Source organism: Tigriopus californicus, chromosome 4 (assembly GCF_007210705.1).
Source record: "Tigriopus californicus strain San Diego chromosome 4, Tcal_SD_v2.1, whole genome shotgun sequence".
In the NCBI taxonomy this organism is placed as follows: domain Eukaryota; kingdom Metazoa; phylum Arthropoda; class Copepoda; order Harpacticoida; family Harpacticidae; genus Tigriopus; species Tigriopus californicus.
The window spans coordinates 10,881,079-10,898,776 of record NC_081443.1 but is presented as its reverse complement, the minus strand read 5'-3'; the positions used below and the strand labels follow the sequence as shown (position 1 = coordinate 10,898,776).

General features: G+C 44.2%; 1 protein-coding gene across 1 annotated transcript in view; it reads right to left on the bottom strand.

The window, feature by feature from the left end:
• The window catches only part of LOC131879613 (uncharacterized), a 63,107-nt gene extending 55,955 nt beyond the window's left edge, over positions 1 to 7,152 (bottom strand). Inside the window, exons 1-2 of the mRNA XM_059225973.1 lie at positions 6,956 to 7,152; positions 5,709 to 6,002 (exon numbers count right to left, since the gene is read on the bottom strand). Coding sequence (XP_059081956.1) covers positions 5,709 to 6,002; positions 6,956 to 7,152 — 491 coding nt within the window. The remainder of the gene's footprint in view (positions 1 to 5,708; positions 6,003 to 6,955) is intronic.
• Positions 7,153 to 17,698: the final 10,546 nt, after the last annotated feature.

Below are 17,698 nucleotides of genomic sequence, written 5' to 3'. Positions count from 1 at the left end.
GTTGAATGTTATGATGACGTGCATTTGAAGGAATGAGCAGGTATTCTTTGAACATGTGGCCCTTGAAATTGTTGCTTTGACCTCAATTCAACTGAGCTCAAGATTAAGGATCACAAAAATTAAGTTAGTTAGATAAGATGTTAAATATTTAACTACAGCGATGGTGGTATAGTGTGTGACCATAGCTGCCTTCCAAGCAGTTGAACCCGGGTTCGATCCCGGCCATCGCAGCATCCTTTTATGTCGTTAATGCACGGACTACTTAATCTGCCTTAGCGTTCTGTTAAAATTTCATTTCAAGTTTTAGGTAGGCATGCCAGCATTTGAAGTTGATGATTAATACGGAACAAGTCCAGATAAAGATAACCAAAGCGGGTTTTCTTCTAGCAAAGTCTAACATCAATATTTCATCTTCGAGGATTCGAGTCAAAATATATCTTTAAAATTAAAGTTATTTGGTTAGAGAACCATTTGCCATTTTGACTGCGATATTAGCACAAAAATAGACTCAGCGACGGTATTCATCCAACTTTGTTCTTCCCCGTTGCGGACCAACCCCTGCTATATAATACAGAACTTTCGGACGTCCTTGGAATAGAAAACCTCAGGAGGTAGAAGGAACAAGGAGAAAAAGCAAGCTTTCAACGTGTAAAAAGGTTTTGGTCAGAGAGGTGCCTGGATCAAACTAACTTCTCTGTCTGTAAGGAAGCTTAAAGAATTGACACTCCAAAGACGGAGTCCTAATGGGCCTTTTGAGTAGGCTGAGGCGAAGCTGCAATTGCGGTTCTTATAACTATCATGAATTTAAGTATTATTGATGATTTCACATGATCCATGTGTTTCAGTTCCCTCATGTGGAAGGCGAAATGTTGCGGTACCAAAGTCTCAAGGCTCGATTTATGGCGCGCTTATATTGTATAAGCCTCCAAAATGGTGTTCACCAGCTGTTAGCAACGCATTCATCTTGGTATCCGATTGTAAGAGCCCAGCGAAATATTGCCTTTAGAATAAGATGGACGAGGACGAGATCTGGTTCCGTTTTGTTCCAGTTCCCCCTTGATTGTGGACTCCCAGCCCAACAGACGAGGCGCCAATCAGGGAATTCCATTACCTTTTGACTTGTTTCGTTGAAGCTCATCCTGAAGCACTCACGTTTTTGGGAAAACACGAGGTGCGTATGATTTCCAATCGGGGACGTCGGGTTTTAATACCAATAAGCCTGCACACCAAATACCAAAGGTAAGCATTGGTGGAAAATCTTCTTTGGGAAAAGAGTTTTTTATGGTGGGTGGTCTTGGGTTCAGGTCGAAATAGAAGTTGACCATAACTACTCTGGAAAGAGGGGATTTTGGGAACTATAAATGCATCGCCAAGAATCCGCGTGGTCAAACGGATGGATCCCATTCACACTCACGGGTACGTAAACATACAATGAAATCCAACATGTTTTTCGAAAATCCAATATTGGCAAAGAATTATCTTGGACAAGAATTATGTGAGCGCATTCATAGCATTAAAGATAAAATGGAGGAAATTAGTCCCATATTTGCTTTTTCCAATCACAACTTCGGCTGACTTGGATCAATCAAAATTAGAGCCAATGGCGAATGATTTAACATTTTCAGGGATAACAACTTCTGTTATCTAAGCTAAAACAGTATTCAAGTTTCAGAGAAATTCCCACCCACAACCAACCACCCTTGAGCCTTTCAACCACGGCTTTGTTCCAACGACCACAGCGACTACCATCATAATCAAGAAAACGCAAGAAGCACGGTTAAAAGAGAAAAACACAAAAGGAAAATAAATCTGATTTTATGTTGAAATCTATACACACGTCGAACTTCGATTTAACGATATTGGTCCGTCACTGGAGAACATATTGGTTAAATCGCAAATTATCGTTAATCGAGATTCGTTCGAAATGTCGAATGCGACTGCTACTCATGAATTCGTAGGGTTTTCGCCCAAAGCTAAATATTCGTTTTGGTGCACATAGTGCCATAATCTTGGTTTTAGAGTTTTTCAACGGAACTTACAAACAACGAAGCAGGATGATTTTCGTCAAACATAGTGACCCTACACAATACAAAATATCATAACGAAAGAACATATCACCGCAATTCACAAATCGTAAAACTACTGATAGAGTGTTTTCGTTTACATACAGGGTGTTTGTAACCATGAATCTTGCATTTCCAGGCTACGAATCCAACTCATGGTTTAAATTGTTCGCACGTTGCCTCTCCTCCTCCTCCTTCCACAAGAATACCAATGTAGTTTCTAGATATATCTATCCCGTTACCCATACATCATATCCACGCCTTTCCAAGTTCTTATGGGCTTTTTTTTCAAATTCTCGTGGTTTGGTAAATAGAACGTTGAATAATAGCCATTGTTCAAACAGCTATTCCAATTCTTGGTTACGAGCAAATGTTCGAGTATCGCGCTTCTTCGCTGTGTGAACCATTGGTTCACATATTTTGGTGCCAACACATCCACTTATCGTTGAGCTCCAAAACATTTGGCTCCCCAAACATCGAATAACAAGTTCGTCGTTACGTTTTGGGCGTCATTGTCATCTCTTTTCTAAGGTGGGTTATACACTTCACGCGAATGTTAGCAAGGACAAGGACACGGAAACCATATGATATGTCATGAAGTGCGACATTTGAGTATGAAGGAACAGGCTACTCAAATGGCCTCGATAATTAATTGGGCATCTTAGTCGATTTCCGTGTTAAAGAAAAAGAAATAGGTTGGGCTGGATCCTGGATGAGCCTTAGTAATTCGTGATTGTTGATGGCAATCTGCACTTGAACGAGAGTATCTATGGCTGAGAGGTCTTCATATTCTAAGTTAGTGTTATACCGGGGAATTAACCAAGAGTGCAAAATTTGTGGCCTGGATAGACTCGTTCTTAGGATGGACATATTCTTTTTAAAGGTCCGAAAGAATCGCCACTAGTCGTTCTGGCAAGCTTCTTATTGTGCTTTTTGCACTGAATGCTGGTTACAACTGCTCGGCCTATATCTTGGGACATCCAGATACCAATTTTATATTTCAATAGTCAACTCCTTTCCACTTCGTTCCGTCAGAACTGGAATGAATGAGGAGAAGTTCTTATTGAGTTTTAGAAACACCCACATCGTGTCCCAAAACCCAAATTTGATACCGTCTAGTGCTGAAGGTTTCCATGACTTTTTGATTTCGTGTTCCCCTTGAGCAGCTTAGAAGTTGGCCTTTCCATTATCTAAATTGTTATGTATTGACCAAGCTTGTTCAAAGTCCATCAAATGGTCACTAATCTTCACCCTGCGAGGCTGCATGCTGAATTCTCACATAAGAGCTCTTCAAAGTCTGCTATTCAAGTGTCAGGTCCACACAGGCAACTAGCCAAAGAAGCAAGAAACTAACTAAATTTTAAACATTCTCAACACTTCACACATGTCACTAGTAGATTTTTCAGATGCAGCAGGCTTCCCTTATCTTAACTTCAAACGGATAAACAAAAGCAAAAGGCTCCACGTATGATATCTTTGGTGACATACGAATAATGCCCCTAAAGAATATCGACGGCCCTAAACGTAGAGAGGTTCCGTGTATATTTCAAGTTCCATTCTGCGTGCAAATCCTGGTCGTGGGACTTATCCCCATCCATTTCAAGGACCTTGGTTCTCAGGTTGAATCGTTTGTCGGTCGGAATTGAATCCGATTCGGATCTCCATCATGATTCTACGTCGCAAACTATTTACAACGAGGATGAAATACACTTGTAGAACCGGCTCGATCAACATTACGAGCACTGAGAGCACTATTGTTGTCATCCAGAAAGGATGACTGGGGATGCTTTCGATATCTGGTTTGATAATGTCCCACTATTTCGTAAGGAGAAAGGCCAATTGAAAGTCATCAAGTAACCCGAAAAGAAATCAAATACTTTTAAGAAGCATGAAAAATAATTCAATTCTGATGTGACTTTTTGATCGTTTATAATTACTTGTGAGAAAATCGCAATTTTTTGTCATCCTAGCCTTGGACTCGACAAAAGAATATAGTTCTTCAATTTTGTTCTGGTGATTGATACTTGGAGTCTGATAAGCAAATAAAAAACATGTTGTGGAAACTTTTGCTCAGATTTGATGTCCTTCTCAATCAGCCTTCCTTATTTCCAGATCTCATAATAACACACAAAGGAACAATGATCCACAAACTCAAGACTAGAATCACATTGATAACGTAAACGATCATCCAGAGAGTCAGAAAAGCTGGTCTTGAGGCCTTGGCTCCAATAAAAAGTACGACATTGGCAATTATGATCACACAAATCCAACTAATGGCAAATGTGGCATGAGGGACCACCTCACTGATCCACCTTGTAAGGCCATGAACAAAAAGTTCAAGATAATCTCGACGATGGAATCAAGCAAACCTTCTTGTTGGCATTGTCATCAATGTAAGAGATGTATGCCTCAATTGATACGCTGTTGTCGAAGATGAATTTGGTTCCCAGTAGAAACTTGGGTGATATCTATTCCATGGATCTCAAGTGCCTGAAGTGCTTGTTTTGGGATTAGGAAATCACTTTTGTACCTTCCCATGTGGTTTTTGTACATGGACCAATGGCTACTAGAGTGAATTGAAGAGCCAAGAACGAACTCTAGGAATGATCCGCAAGGACAGCGAGATGTATCTGAGCAGCATCAATTGGTCAACCTAAAAATTACCATTCCGTACAAAAACGGCCCCTCCTCATTCTTTCGCACAAATGTGGTGCATCAACAGTTTTGGAAGCGTGCGCCTTACCATGGCTGCACATTTATTTAGGGGTCGTCAACCACACTTATAGCAAACTTGTTCGAGCATCGCCCCCAATGAACAAATGACCCCTTTCCTTAAACTTACATTAAGAGCGATACCACGGCACAGGTTTTGAAGGAAACGAATGCCAAGTTCTATTGAATAACATCCATGCTCTTAAAACAATCGTGGTCCGACACAATTTCGAGACTGTTGGACAAAAGTTTATATTGGTGTTTACAACATTCCATGCCCTCAATAGACAATATTCGATGCCTAAAGTGAATATTTTTAAATTGGAAACGCTTGTGAAAGAATTCAGAGAAGCTCGGAAAGCTGCTGGAATGCCTCTGATTCCAAAGGTTCACATGATTTTGAAACATTTGGTGGACTTCATTATTCTTCGACATGGCGATCAGATGTCATTGTATGCCGAACAAGCTCATGAGACTCTTCATGCGGAGTTTTCGAAAACATGGGGAAAGTACCTAGTAACAGAATAATCAAACCTATACTATAAATATCAACTTCTCCGTTCTGTTCTTGAATTCAACGGCTCACATGGATTATAAGAGTCAGTTTCTGCCGCCAATTCATTCAAAAACGCCTCAAATAAATTATTTAAATTACAAATCAACACGTCAATTCCAGCCATACGCCCGAGAAAAACTCTACATTTTTTTAAACACGTCTTTCTATTCAAGGAGAATGATAAAACCAGGATTCATCTTGTAGAATTCGTATATATTATCTGTCTTGATATATGAAATTGATGCACGACATTGCTCGGCCATGGTTGCCTCAGACAAGGAAATACACAGAGATTTTGTTCACCAAAGAATCTTCATGAAAGACATAATTCCGCTTAACCGCCACCTCACATGGCGCAGTCGGTGTTTCGAACCTACGCTCCCCTGTTCTTGGTCAATTTGACTTGCTTCCGGATCTGATCTACGTCGCCATTCTTTCTCTGCTCGAGGTCGCCACTTGCTGTCACATCTGAAACGTTGAGATCCATCACCATCAAGTCTGAAGTAGCAATGGCAGAGTGCTCAGTTAGAAAGGCCGTCCTCACCAGGACGCCGACTCCAGCTGCCCCGACCACTGCGGCCTTGTCGTGCGTTGTCACCTTTCGGGAGCAAGTGGGGTTGAGACCTGTTGACCTTTCTTTGACGTTCAACCCACCCGAATTCAAGAGTTGGCTGAAGAAATTCAAGTCTTAACATTCATCTTCACACATAGAGACATTGTCCCTCACTGAACAACACTCGTACCTTACGGCACGATTAGAGCCATGTCTCTCTAATCTCATTGACGCCTCCACCACTAGCACGACCACGATTTTGGAATGTTACGGAATTCTTCGAAAGCGGTTCTTGGATCTTATCCCTATATTTCAAAGACGCTGGTCATGGTTACAAGTCCAATTGGAGCCGCAACAGTCTTTCCAAGATGCATATACGTCCCTATTGAAAGTCGGATATGAGGCAGAAGTGGAAAAGATGACCAAGGATGATTGGGTCATTTTTCGCCTCCTCAGTATGGCTCAAGCACGTCCTCTCCTACAATATGAGTTGTTGAAGTTGAGCAATCCCACTTTGCAACTGCCTTTGAGGTCGCCCATGCTGTTCGGGACAGGACTGCTGGGGCCGAAGGAAGGAGTGTTGCGACTCTCCAGATTGTGGATGAGGAGACGGATGCGGAACTGAGGCCGAGGCCGTGGCTGTGGAACCAGTGCCAATGCGGCCCACATCAATGCGGTGGCTTTGTCCGTTGGTGGGCACAAAGTACAGGACAAAGATGTCAACGATAACACATTACGCGTCGAAGACGGACACACGTCTGCATCATCAACATCATGCCCGTCAGAACTCCACAAATGATTGTTGTTTATCATTTTCTACAGGCTGGAAACCGCCCTATCTGCGTTATTCCCGACTCTGATGCTGTTGTTTCCATTTTTCCACTCTCTTCATTGCCTTCTTCAGTTCACCAGAGTCTGCAAGAAAATAAAATAGGCCTTGTTACGGCAAATGGTTCAAGATTAGCCAAGATGGAGTTCTCACTTTCCGGATTCGTGTGCACGAACCAAATGGATTGGTTGGGCCACTTGCCCAGATCAAGGCCATCTTCTCTCGTGATCTTTCAGGCCCACCTTTGATTGGTTGGCGTGATTGCGTTGCGCTGGGCATATTGCCCAAGGACTTCCCACGCATCAATCCGGGGTTGCTCTCCTTGCTGGACGCCGCCGAACCGCCGACGTCGATCTCCCATGTTCTGGGAGCTGCTGCCGACTCTTCTACCAATGGACGGACTAACCAGAGTGATCTCAACCACCGCATTACAAAACATGTTGGTGGCTCGCGGATTGTGCACAACGTCATGGGTGGATTGGCTGATCTCAACGACTATGTTCCCATGTTGTCTGCAACTTGGAAGATTGCCACGTCTCGTGATTTTGATGACAATGGCGGAACCTTTATGCGTCAACCCAAAGAATCCGATGCGGCCTTTGTGGACAGGCTCCTCTTGGAAGCGAAGGTTGAGTTCCACGATGTTCTTGTTTGTGGCCTCGGTAAGGGCCTGGGTGGTTGTATCAAAGGCAAGAAGATGTCAATTGAGTTGGATCCAACTCAAGCAGTTAAGCCATGTCACGTGACCACTGCAAGGCAAATCCCTTAACATCAGCAAGGTCCGGCAAAACACTCATTCTGAGCTTGAGGAGGCCCAAGTGGTGGAACGATATGACGGACCAACTGACTGGATTTGTCCGGCACATTTTGTGGCCAAGCCTGGGACGAACAAGATCCGCTTGGGGACAGATTACAGACAACTCAACAAGGCCGTACGTCGACCAGTGCGGCCATTCTCATCATCAGCAGGACTCATGAAGAAAGTACACCACTCTTCACGTTGGTTCATAAAACTAGACTGTCCTGACAGCTATTTTCAGGTCCCATTGGACCTTGAGAGCTCAAAGCTGACCACGTTCGTGCTCCTGGACGGAAAGCGCAGGTATCTTGTGGCTCCAATGGGGCTCAACTCAAGCAGTGACGCCTTCAATGTCCGGACTGATGATGCGGTTTGGGACCTTTTTGATTGGCTACTGAAGATAGTGGACGACATGCTTGTCCACGGAGCCTCCATAGAGCAAGTGTTCCGTTGTTTCCGGATGGTTTTGCTTCGTTGTAGGGCCGCCGGGATCAAGCTTTCTCTTGACAAGTTGGAGGTTGGAACGTCTGTTAAGTTCGCGGGATGCATTGTCAGCAGTGAGGGGATCCAACCGGATCCTTTGAAACTGGCCTCAATCCGATCCCTTCCAACACCGACCACTATCACGGAACTTCGATCTTTTCTGGGATTGGCCAATCAGCTGACATCATTCTTGCCGTACTTGCAGCATCGGACAGTGACGCTACGACAATTGTTAAAGCAGAATGTGGCCTTCCTCTGGCTTGAAGACCACGCATGAGAGCTCGAGCGCGTCAAGGACGTACTGTGCTCTCCTGCCATCTCGAAACCTTTCAATGTTGCGTTGCCTACAAGACTGATGACGGATGCATCCCAAGACCACGGGTTTGGATATGCTCTCATCCAGGTCAAGTTGGAGGGCCGCAAGAGGCTGGTGCAATGCGGGTCTGGTTCACTCACCCCGGCACAGAAAAACTACGCCACGGCCAAGCTGGAGGCCAATGCGATCTTGTGGGCTGCCAAAAAGTGTGACCACTACTTTCGAGGGCTCCACCACTTTACAGTGGTGACGGATCACAAACCGTTATTTGGTGTATTCAATGAACCACTCTTTTCTCTGGACAATGACCGGCTCCAGCGGATCAGGGAACACCTGGCCATTTATATGTTCACGTTGGAATGGACGTCGGGCAAGCAACACGCCGTAGCGGACGCCCTCTCACGCGCTCCTTTCTTTCCCATGGACCCTTCGTGCGACGTCCCCATACGTGCGGTTGGCTTCGGGGATCCGCTCATAATTGATCTACTTGGACACATTGATCACGAATATCGCCTCTTGCACGATCATGTCCTTCGACAAGACTTTGCTCTTCCTCAGGCCCTATCTCCGTTCAAAGGCAAGTTCCAAGAACTTTGCTGTGATGAACCACTGGTGATGGCCGGCACTCGTCTGGTTGTCCCGCGTCCGGCCCGTCCGGGCGTCTTAGATTGGCTTCACTTATCTCACTCGGTGATCACAAAAACAATCACGTTGGCCAATCAGCTGTTCCTGTGGCCGGGTATGGCGCACGAGGTCAAAGAGAGGGTCACCGCTTGTCACATCTGCCAGGCACGTCTGCCTTCTCTTCCAGAGCAACCTCTGTTTATGGCCACCTTGGCCGCGTCATTCCCCATGCAACATGTGTCTGTCGACCTCTTTGACCTTGAGGGGACCACCTAATTGGTCATGGTGGATAGGTACTCGGGGTTCCCCTTTGTTCCCGTATAACTACAACAACAAGTGCGACGTTGGTCAATCTTCTTTTCAAGTGGTTCTTGGATGTTGGCATTCCGGAAGTCATCAAGTCCGACAATGGGCCGCAGTTTCGGGGCGCTTGTGCGCCTTTATGTTTGGGATGTTTTATGACTCTTCGTTTTAGTTTTGCGTCATGTCTATTGTTTTTCAACGTCACTAATGACTTATTCCGTGCCTTTTCATATTTTTCGATCTGGGGGGGTTGTAGAATTCGTGTATATTATCTGTCTCTATGTATGAAATTGATGCACGGTATTGCTCGGCCATGGTAGCCTCAGCTGACAAGGAAATACACAGAGATTTTGTTCACCAAAGAATCTTCATGAAAGACTAGTCTATTCCACTAATTCCGCTTAACTGCCCCTTCTGTATCTTTCAACCTCACACATCTGAAGCAAAATGCTGGTAGATATTACGAAATAGTTGCTGAGTGAACAGAATTCGTTCTCAGATTGTACCTTTTCTTTATTATGTCAAAAAATGCAGTTTGAAAGTTCTGTCCTGTTCAGTGTACATCGACCCAAGGGCACTAAAGCAAGGTAACGCCACTGTTTTTTGACCATCAAAGCTTTCCCGCCAAGTAAAGCCTAAACTTTTGCTGCTGAAATTTTTGGATGTCAATTATTGGCATAATTATTGACGAAAATATGTGACTAAAATCGTATTGGTAACCATTGGTGGTATGTGCTTAAAACCAGGCATGTAAATCGTGAAGTTCTTGAGATGAACTAACTCTGAAGAGAGAAGTCAGATTTTTTGATATACTATACGGATAGACTGGATGAGACATAGGAATGGAACGCCTCCCTGGGGAGCCAAAAATGTAGGGAATTGAGGCTGAGAGAGATGAAATATAGTTTAGTAGAAAAGATGATTGATTGTTTGGAAGACTTGTCATGGCACTAATCACCCTCAATCACTGAAAGGCCTTTTCCATTTTTTATTGACGCACATCACTGGAGGTTGTTAGTGGACGGTGATATTGCCATCAAGCGGGGAGATTGGAACCTCCTCGATGCGGCTGGTTGTGTCAGTGGTGTTGCTGCCCAGTGGAGGCAGCAGGTCAGCAGGCTGTGCCACTCTCCCCTCACGGGGTGCGCGGCGACGCTGACCGCGCTAGAGCTCGTCAATGAACTCCAGTGAAGAGAGGTTGAGGCCAAAGGGGAGGCTCTGAGGCACTTGTAGTTGGCCCATGGATGAGCTGACCACGCTCATTGGAGGCTGCAGGCCCATGGAAGGGCTGCATGTTGTGCATGAGGATATCAAGGTAGGAGACCCGTGCAGATGATGGCGGCGGTAGTACCAGAAATGTGATTTGCCAAACGTAGAATCTGATTATCGAATCAGTCCCTTTCCATGAAAAACCGAGATATTTTTGGTGACTTTCATTGACTTTGATGTGATAGTATCCTGAAGATAAGTACATAACTCCAAACCAATGATCCTGCTTGATGCTGCCTAAAATGCTCGGAAGGTGGTCTAACTGGACGCTTTTCTTTGCCAGGAACTGGTTCAATTGACGCGAAGGATACAAGATAAGTCTTTTCTTGCGGCCCACTGGGGAAACAACCTGAAGAGGCATTATTAAATAGGGAGGGTCCACCACCTCGCGAATGGCTCCAACTTTCAGATGATTGGCGATGCTGTCGCAAACGGATTGAAAATTTTCTCAAATTATGGCAGACTTGTTATTAGGAATTTTAGATGGTTTGGGCAGACCTATGAAAGGTAGCTTATAGCCCTCCTCGAGGAGAGATAAATGCATGGACGACGCTTTCAATTCCCTACTCCAAAACTGCCGAAATTGGAGCTCGTGAATTCTCCCCGGCACGCGTGGGTCGATATCCCCATCTTTTTCGCCGACAAATACGTCCAAAGACTGCAATAGATGGGCTAGAAATGCTCCTTGCGAAAAGCCCTGAACGTGTCGAAATAATAATAATAATTATTATTATTATTTTGCGAAATTAAAAGGAGTATAAACCTGCTGTACCGTACATCCGTAAACATGAATGGAGAGATATGAATAATAAACAACATATTCCGTTTAATTCTCGGAGTAACGAACAAATATAAACATAGAAACACGGACGGCTATCAAAGTCACTTGCGCGGACATGAATCGACCCAATGGTCTGGAGCTTTGCACAAAGAGCAAGGCCGTTTAGCGGAGAGGGACGGATTTAGAAACCGGAGGCATCCCAATACTTGCTTTAGGGAACCCTCCAAAACCAAAATTCCCGAAGGGTACGTTAGGATTGTGATTGGCTGAATAAAAAGAACGGGCACTGGCAAAACGAATTTTGGCTATTGAACCTCGGCCTCGAGCCACTCTAAGAGAGAGACGAAGGATTTTGGCCTGTCCGTCCAATTTCGCGCTTCCCTGACGTAATCCAGATGTTTCTCATACTCAGGCTCGAAGTCTGGAGAGCCTTCAAACTTTGAAACAGTCGTGAAACCATCTCGCTCGACTACCTTTGCCAATTTGCATTCGTGCTGCACAGCGTCCAGGCAGCCAGACAGCAGTTTCATTGTAGCGGAGTGCGCTACTTTAGCTTCGCTGATCCAGGCTTTGGCTAGGGCTAAATCGATGACCGGCATATCCTCATGATCGGATAAATCCAAGATCAGGCTTGTTCAAAACGCTATCTTGGAGTATGTCTATCGCTTGCGAAAGCTGAATAGTTAGCAGACTATTGTGCCAACCTACTCGTTGGGTCGGAAAATTGATACTTTTCAAATTCCTGGTGCGATCTTGCACAAACTCACGATTGTGAGTCATCGTTTCTGCAACGAAAAGAAAAAGTAGGGGGTAGTCACTGGACTGGACGGCATTTGTAACGGACGAAAATGATCAAAAGTAGCTTCAACTTGGCAAACAGGCTCAAGACTTGTATGAATATAAACATTCGTTGACAGAACGAGGCGGCGACCAAATCTTCGGTTGCTTTGAGATTTCACATAATTTTTAATGGAACAATGGCCTAGGACTAAGAACAAGCACCAAGTTAGTCATTGGACTATATGGCAGTTGGACGGACGTGAACATTTAGCTGGGCACTTGGCAACCAGGTACAAGTCTAGACACGATTAGGTCTTCAAAGACATTACGAATGAGAGAGTAAGCACAAAGAGCGAGGTCTCTTTATCATTGATTAAAAAAAAAAGACAATTGAAGCCAAACGATGTCAGAGAAGATTGCTTACCTCGCTCGTCCCCAGATAAAGCTGCATAATTTTTGGCCGTGCCTTCCTGGCCAATGAGTTTGGCTAAAGGATGGGGCCAATTTTCGTCCTTTGCTCTGGTGACGGATTTTGAATCCTCTTTGCCTGATGACACCGGATCATCTGACGAACTCAAAGAAACTCGGCTCCGGCCAGTTTTCCGCAATTTCTTCGTCGCCTTACGAATATTCCCTGACAATACGTGCAATGGGAATTTCGAACTTGATTCGTTCCGGCCCACAGCGCAAAGACGCGATGATTGGGCAGCATGGTCGCTGTTTCGTCGATCATTCAAGGGGGGCTTGGACCCTCTGGTGGAATGGGGCCTGCTGACGAGTCGATGGGCGAGGGAACCTCGAAATTTGATGTCATACGGCGCATGAGACCCGCCATGGTTGCCCAATCCATTGGAGTGGCCAGTTGCTTCATGGCTTCAATTCGGAAAGGGACTGCTCTTTTTAGGGCGGGACGTGTCTTTGCCGTTGAAGAAATACAAGGCCCCACTAGTCAAGTTGTTGGTAAATGCGTGCCTGAGATGTCAGTCAACAAAAACCCGTACAATATCACAATAAGCCTTACCAGTATTAGAGAAGTTTCGTTTATGCGATGTAGTTGTGTCTCAGGGGAATCTGGATCTTGTAAGCATACCTGCGCCGTTCTTCTCTTTGTCAGTAACGAGAGAGATATATTTCAAACGGACCATGAGTCTCAGTGGTCTACAGTAAACCCTCAGAGAAAAACAAATCGCTCTTTCGGAAAGGCAAGTCCATTGATGAACTCTTTAACTTAAAGACAACTGTTCCCACCTTCAGCCCGCCAAACCACGAAGCTCTCGGCAGATACAAGATAATCTTTGAAAAGCACGGCTTGACATCCTCTGGAATACTCAAGACGCTAATTGCCGTTGAACCTCTTCAAGGGTCACACTTGACACGACCTCCTGGAGAAGACCGTCTGATCTCCAGTGACAATTCAACAGCTTGGATGAACATCATCTTCAATCGTGACGATAATGAAGAGCCTAAATTTTTTAGAAGCGAAGAAATAAGTGCGGAGAACTCAGTTTTGTATGAGCAAAATGTGAATGTAAAGAGCATCGATGAGAGTATTTATTGATCTTTGCAAAAGTACTCTTGGTCAATTGGGGAATCCCGAGTGGCTTTTGCAGCGGAAATTTCGCGTTACAGCAAGCCAGTGTCATAAGATAATTCGGGCTCAAAGTAATCAAAATCGTGTCAAAAACTTCTTGCCAGATTCTAATAGGCAGTCGGCTCTCAGCGATCTCAACAGCATTAAGTATGGCTCTGAAATGGAACAAGAGGCTCGCAAAAAGTTCGAAGAAATCACGAAGAAGACAGTTCTTGTGTGTGGCCTTGTTGTTCGGCAAGATGCGTCTTTCATTGGTGCTTCACCAGATGGGCTTATATTTAATGACGGTGAAGTCCAGGTCCTTGAAATAAAGTGTCCCTACCGTTGTAAAAACGCAAAGATTGAAGTGAATTATATTGAAGCAAACGGCAAGTTAAAGAGAAGCCATCCTTACTTTACTCAGATACAGTGCCAGCTTTTTTGTTGTAACTCAAAGAGTGCATATTTCTTTGTCTATTCTAAGAACGATTATCAGCTATTGATTGTCCCAAGAGATCAAAAGTTCATCTAGAGACTATGTATCATCTCGAACAGTATTATTTTCGAAGTCTTCTTCCAGCCCTTCGTCATTATGAAGAAAGTCAAGATGATATTGTGGCGACCCTGATCATGTTGTCGACTGAACTAGTGGAACGAGTTTCAGCTCTGGTTTTCTCTTTCCTTTTTTATTCACTCTTCTTTCAATCTGAGGCGAATAAAGTCGTTTGCTCACACAAAGTACCCCGACGTGATCAAAACGGCGCTGTGGCACTTGAAACTGTTGGAGGGGTGCTTTGGTGTGACATTGAACTTTTGAGCGCTGACAAGACACACATGATCGAGCCCAATCTCGAATCTCCTTGGCCATTCCATGCCACACGAACTTGGAAGAGATCAACCTCTGCGTTGTTCTGATGGCTGGATGTGAAAGACCATGGATGATCTCAAACACGTCGCGCCTCATGGAAGTGGGAACGACAGGGCGTGGTTGGCCTGTAGAGACGTCACATAACAGAGTTTGATTGTGTGGGCCAAACGAGATGTCCTGGAGCTTGAGATTTGTGACAGAGGTGCGCCAAAGATTTGTTTCCTCGTCCTCTGTCTGCAGTTGGGCCATCTTGGAGAAGTCGACGCCCCAGGCTGGGTTATTGATTGCGCTGACCTGGCAGCCAGACAATGCATCAGCCACGACGTTATTTTGGCCGGAGATGTGTTTGGATGTCAGTGATGAACTCGAAAAATGGCCATTAGATGGCGCTGTTGGTGAGCAGACCACGGGTCCGTGATTTTGGAGAACGTGAAAGTAAGTGGTTTGTGGTCAGTAAAAATTGTGAAGCTTCGTCCCTCCAGGAAATAGCGGAAGTGGCGCACGGCGAGATATACGCCAGCAGTTCCCGGTCAAACGCACTATATTTGCATTCTGGAGGACAAAGAGGTCGGCTGAAGAAAGCAAGCGGGCGCCATCTGTTGTTTTGTAGTTGTTCGAGAGCGCCCCCGACTGCGGTCTGCGAGGCATTGACAACCAAAGCCAAAGGTGCGCCAGTCTGAGGATAAATGAGCATTGTGGCTTGTGCGAGGGCGGCTTTGGAGCCGTTGAAAGCCGTGATCCGCTCGTGATCCCAGACCAGCTCCTTGGACTTCCCCTTGAGGGCTTGATAGAGGGCTGCATGACCTGTGCAACGGATGGAATGAATCTGTGATAAAAGTTGATCATGCTGATGAATTCCTGTAGGCCCTTGATAGTAGTGGGTCGGGCAAATTGGGCGATGGCTTGAGCTTTGGATGGCAAGGTTTGACTCTGTCTTTTGACTTAATGACAATAGCACGATGAGAGACGCGAACACCATTTCCTTCGTCGACGAGTTTGTAAATGCATCTTACAGCTACGCTATTTTGGAGTTGAAAATGACAAAAATAGAATGCCACCCTCACTCCACGTGCAAAATTACCAACATTCGAAGGACAATTCAAATGAAAGTTTTGATAAACTCGAGGATTAAGAATGGAAATATTTGAGTTTTTCAAATTCAGGTTTTGGATCGAAACAAACCTGGCATTTAGACGGTCCAGATCTCGCAAGCCTGTAGGGTTGAAATTTGCTAAGGTGTAAATGGCAAATGATTGAGAATAATATTTTTTTAAAGGTAGAGCAGCTTAACATTTTGTCAGCATAAAGATGATACGTAGACAAAACTTCTCAGGTCAAATGAATTTCGTTGTAAGATCGTAACTACCTTCTTGTGACTATAATTCCACGTGTCCTGGATTTCAACACCTGACTATTTGTTACTTTGTTAATGCCGCACAACCAACACCGGTTTTTCTTGCTCGAATGCCACTAGTTGCTAAACCACTTCTTCACCTTGAAGGGTGAAAACTTCATCTTGAATAAAGCGTACCTTTTTTAATGTCTCAAGATTCACCCACTCATCCTCTTCAATACCTTTTTACCACCTTTGATGTTTCCCTTAAACACTTTCAGAGACCTGAAAACGGTTCGTTACATTCAAACCTGTGCCCTTACGTGGAGTTGATCCACCACTCTCTGCTTTTTGGCCTCCATGGTTAGCCACCAGCCATAAATCACTTGGATTATTTTTCTAAACTCTGTACAACGAACGTTTTGGCTTGTTAAGGCAACACTCACGAACAAACGGACAAAGACTTGAAGAATGAAAAGTCAAGGAAATCAACAAGAACCTTCATAAATACGGAGCTTGTGTTCTGAGCACCATCTCAGTCTTGCGCTCTTGGAGCAAGTAGAGGCGCATTTCGAAAGTGAATATGAGGAGAGGTCACCTTCGTTAAAAAACAGTGTGATGCGCCAAATTTGCATCCACTGGCTTGGGCAGGCTAGTTGTTTGCTGCACAGCGCTTGCCAAAGTCCCGTTCCTCTCTTCACACGGTGGTACCGAACTTGAAATGAAATGTGATGAAAACGGGACCCATGCCATCTGAATCTACATGCTCTAAGGATTCTTAATGTATGCACAAACAAAAGTATGCTCATGGACCATTTTAGAAAGAAATTGCAGATATAAGATTTAATAGCGAAATTTGAATTTTCCCGCCACTTCAATTCCATCTTGCTTCAGTGTTACCAACTGCAGTCAGTCATTGCCAATTTGGATCTGTCTCAAAAGTAGCTCTGCTTAGTTTCGACAGGGTTTCACTTCTTTTTTGCCTCTGTAGCAATGCTATGAAAAATTGAATTTCCATGAATGGGACTACTTGAAGCAACTTCATTTTTCCCACACTTTGACATAACTGGTTGTAAAAGAAACAAAAATAATGTCTGATATTGGTGCTGTAATTGGCAGTTACTGCTTGTCTCGGTTGGAAGTCTTTTTTTTGTCCATAGTAGATTGGGCTACCTGGTGCTTTTCAGCTTAAAATGGCTAAAACCGTCACAGAATCCGAAATTAACTGATGAGATTAATGAAACGCTTCAATTGAAAATGGTTCAGTAAATGGAAAACAAAAGTCTACAACAAATCTTGTGGTTTACAGATATAGAGACGTTATTAAACAATGTCAATGAGAATTCTACGTAGATTGATTGATCAATACACCGCAGCACTTCTTTAAATACATTGAGTTGAGTGGAGGACATTGAAAGATCAACTTGCTGATACTTGAGTGTTCTATTACAATTAAGGCATGAGGCATGTTAAAGAGGTAGGAGGATGAAGGGAAGGAAAAAGATATTTAGGTTGGCAAATCAGGTTAATGAAACCTTTGGACAAAAACCTTAAGAGCATTGATCATAAATACACATATATCAATGTGGGTGTCTAAAATAATCATACAAATAAATATCTTGAAGTTTTTGTTGAAAACGTTTCCTCTCACAATAGCGGCATTCACAAATTCAGAACCAAGGACGTGGTAGCATGGTTTCGCACCCCCAAAAAATTGCTCAACGGCAAGGAGGACTAACATCAAGATATGTATCACGGTCCAGCACACATTGTGCGCTTGACAAATAGTTGGAATATGTTTCTAGATTCAGCAACAGAGGATTCAAGCCCTTAATTTTGTTCTGGTCCACTTCACACGC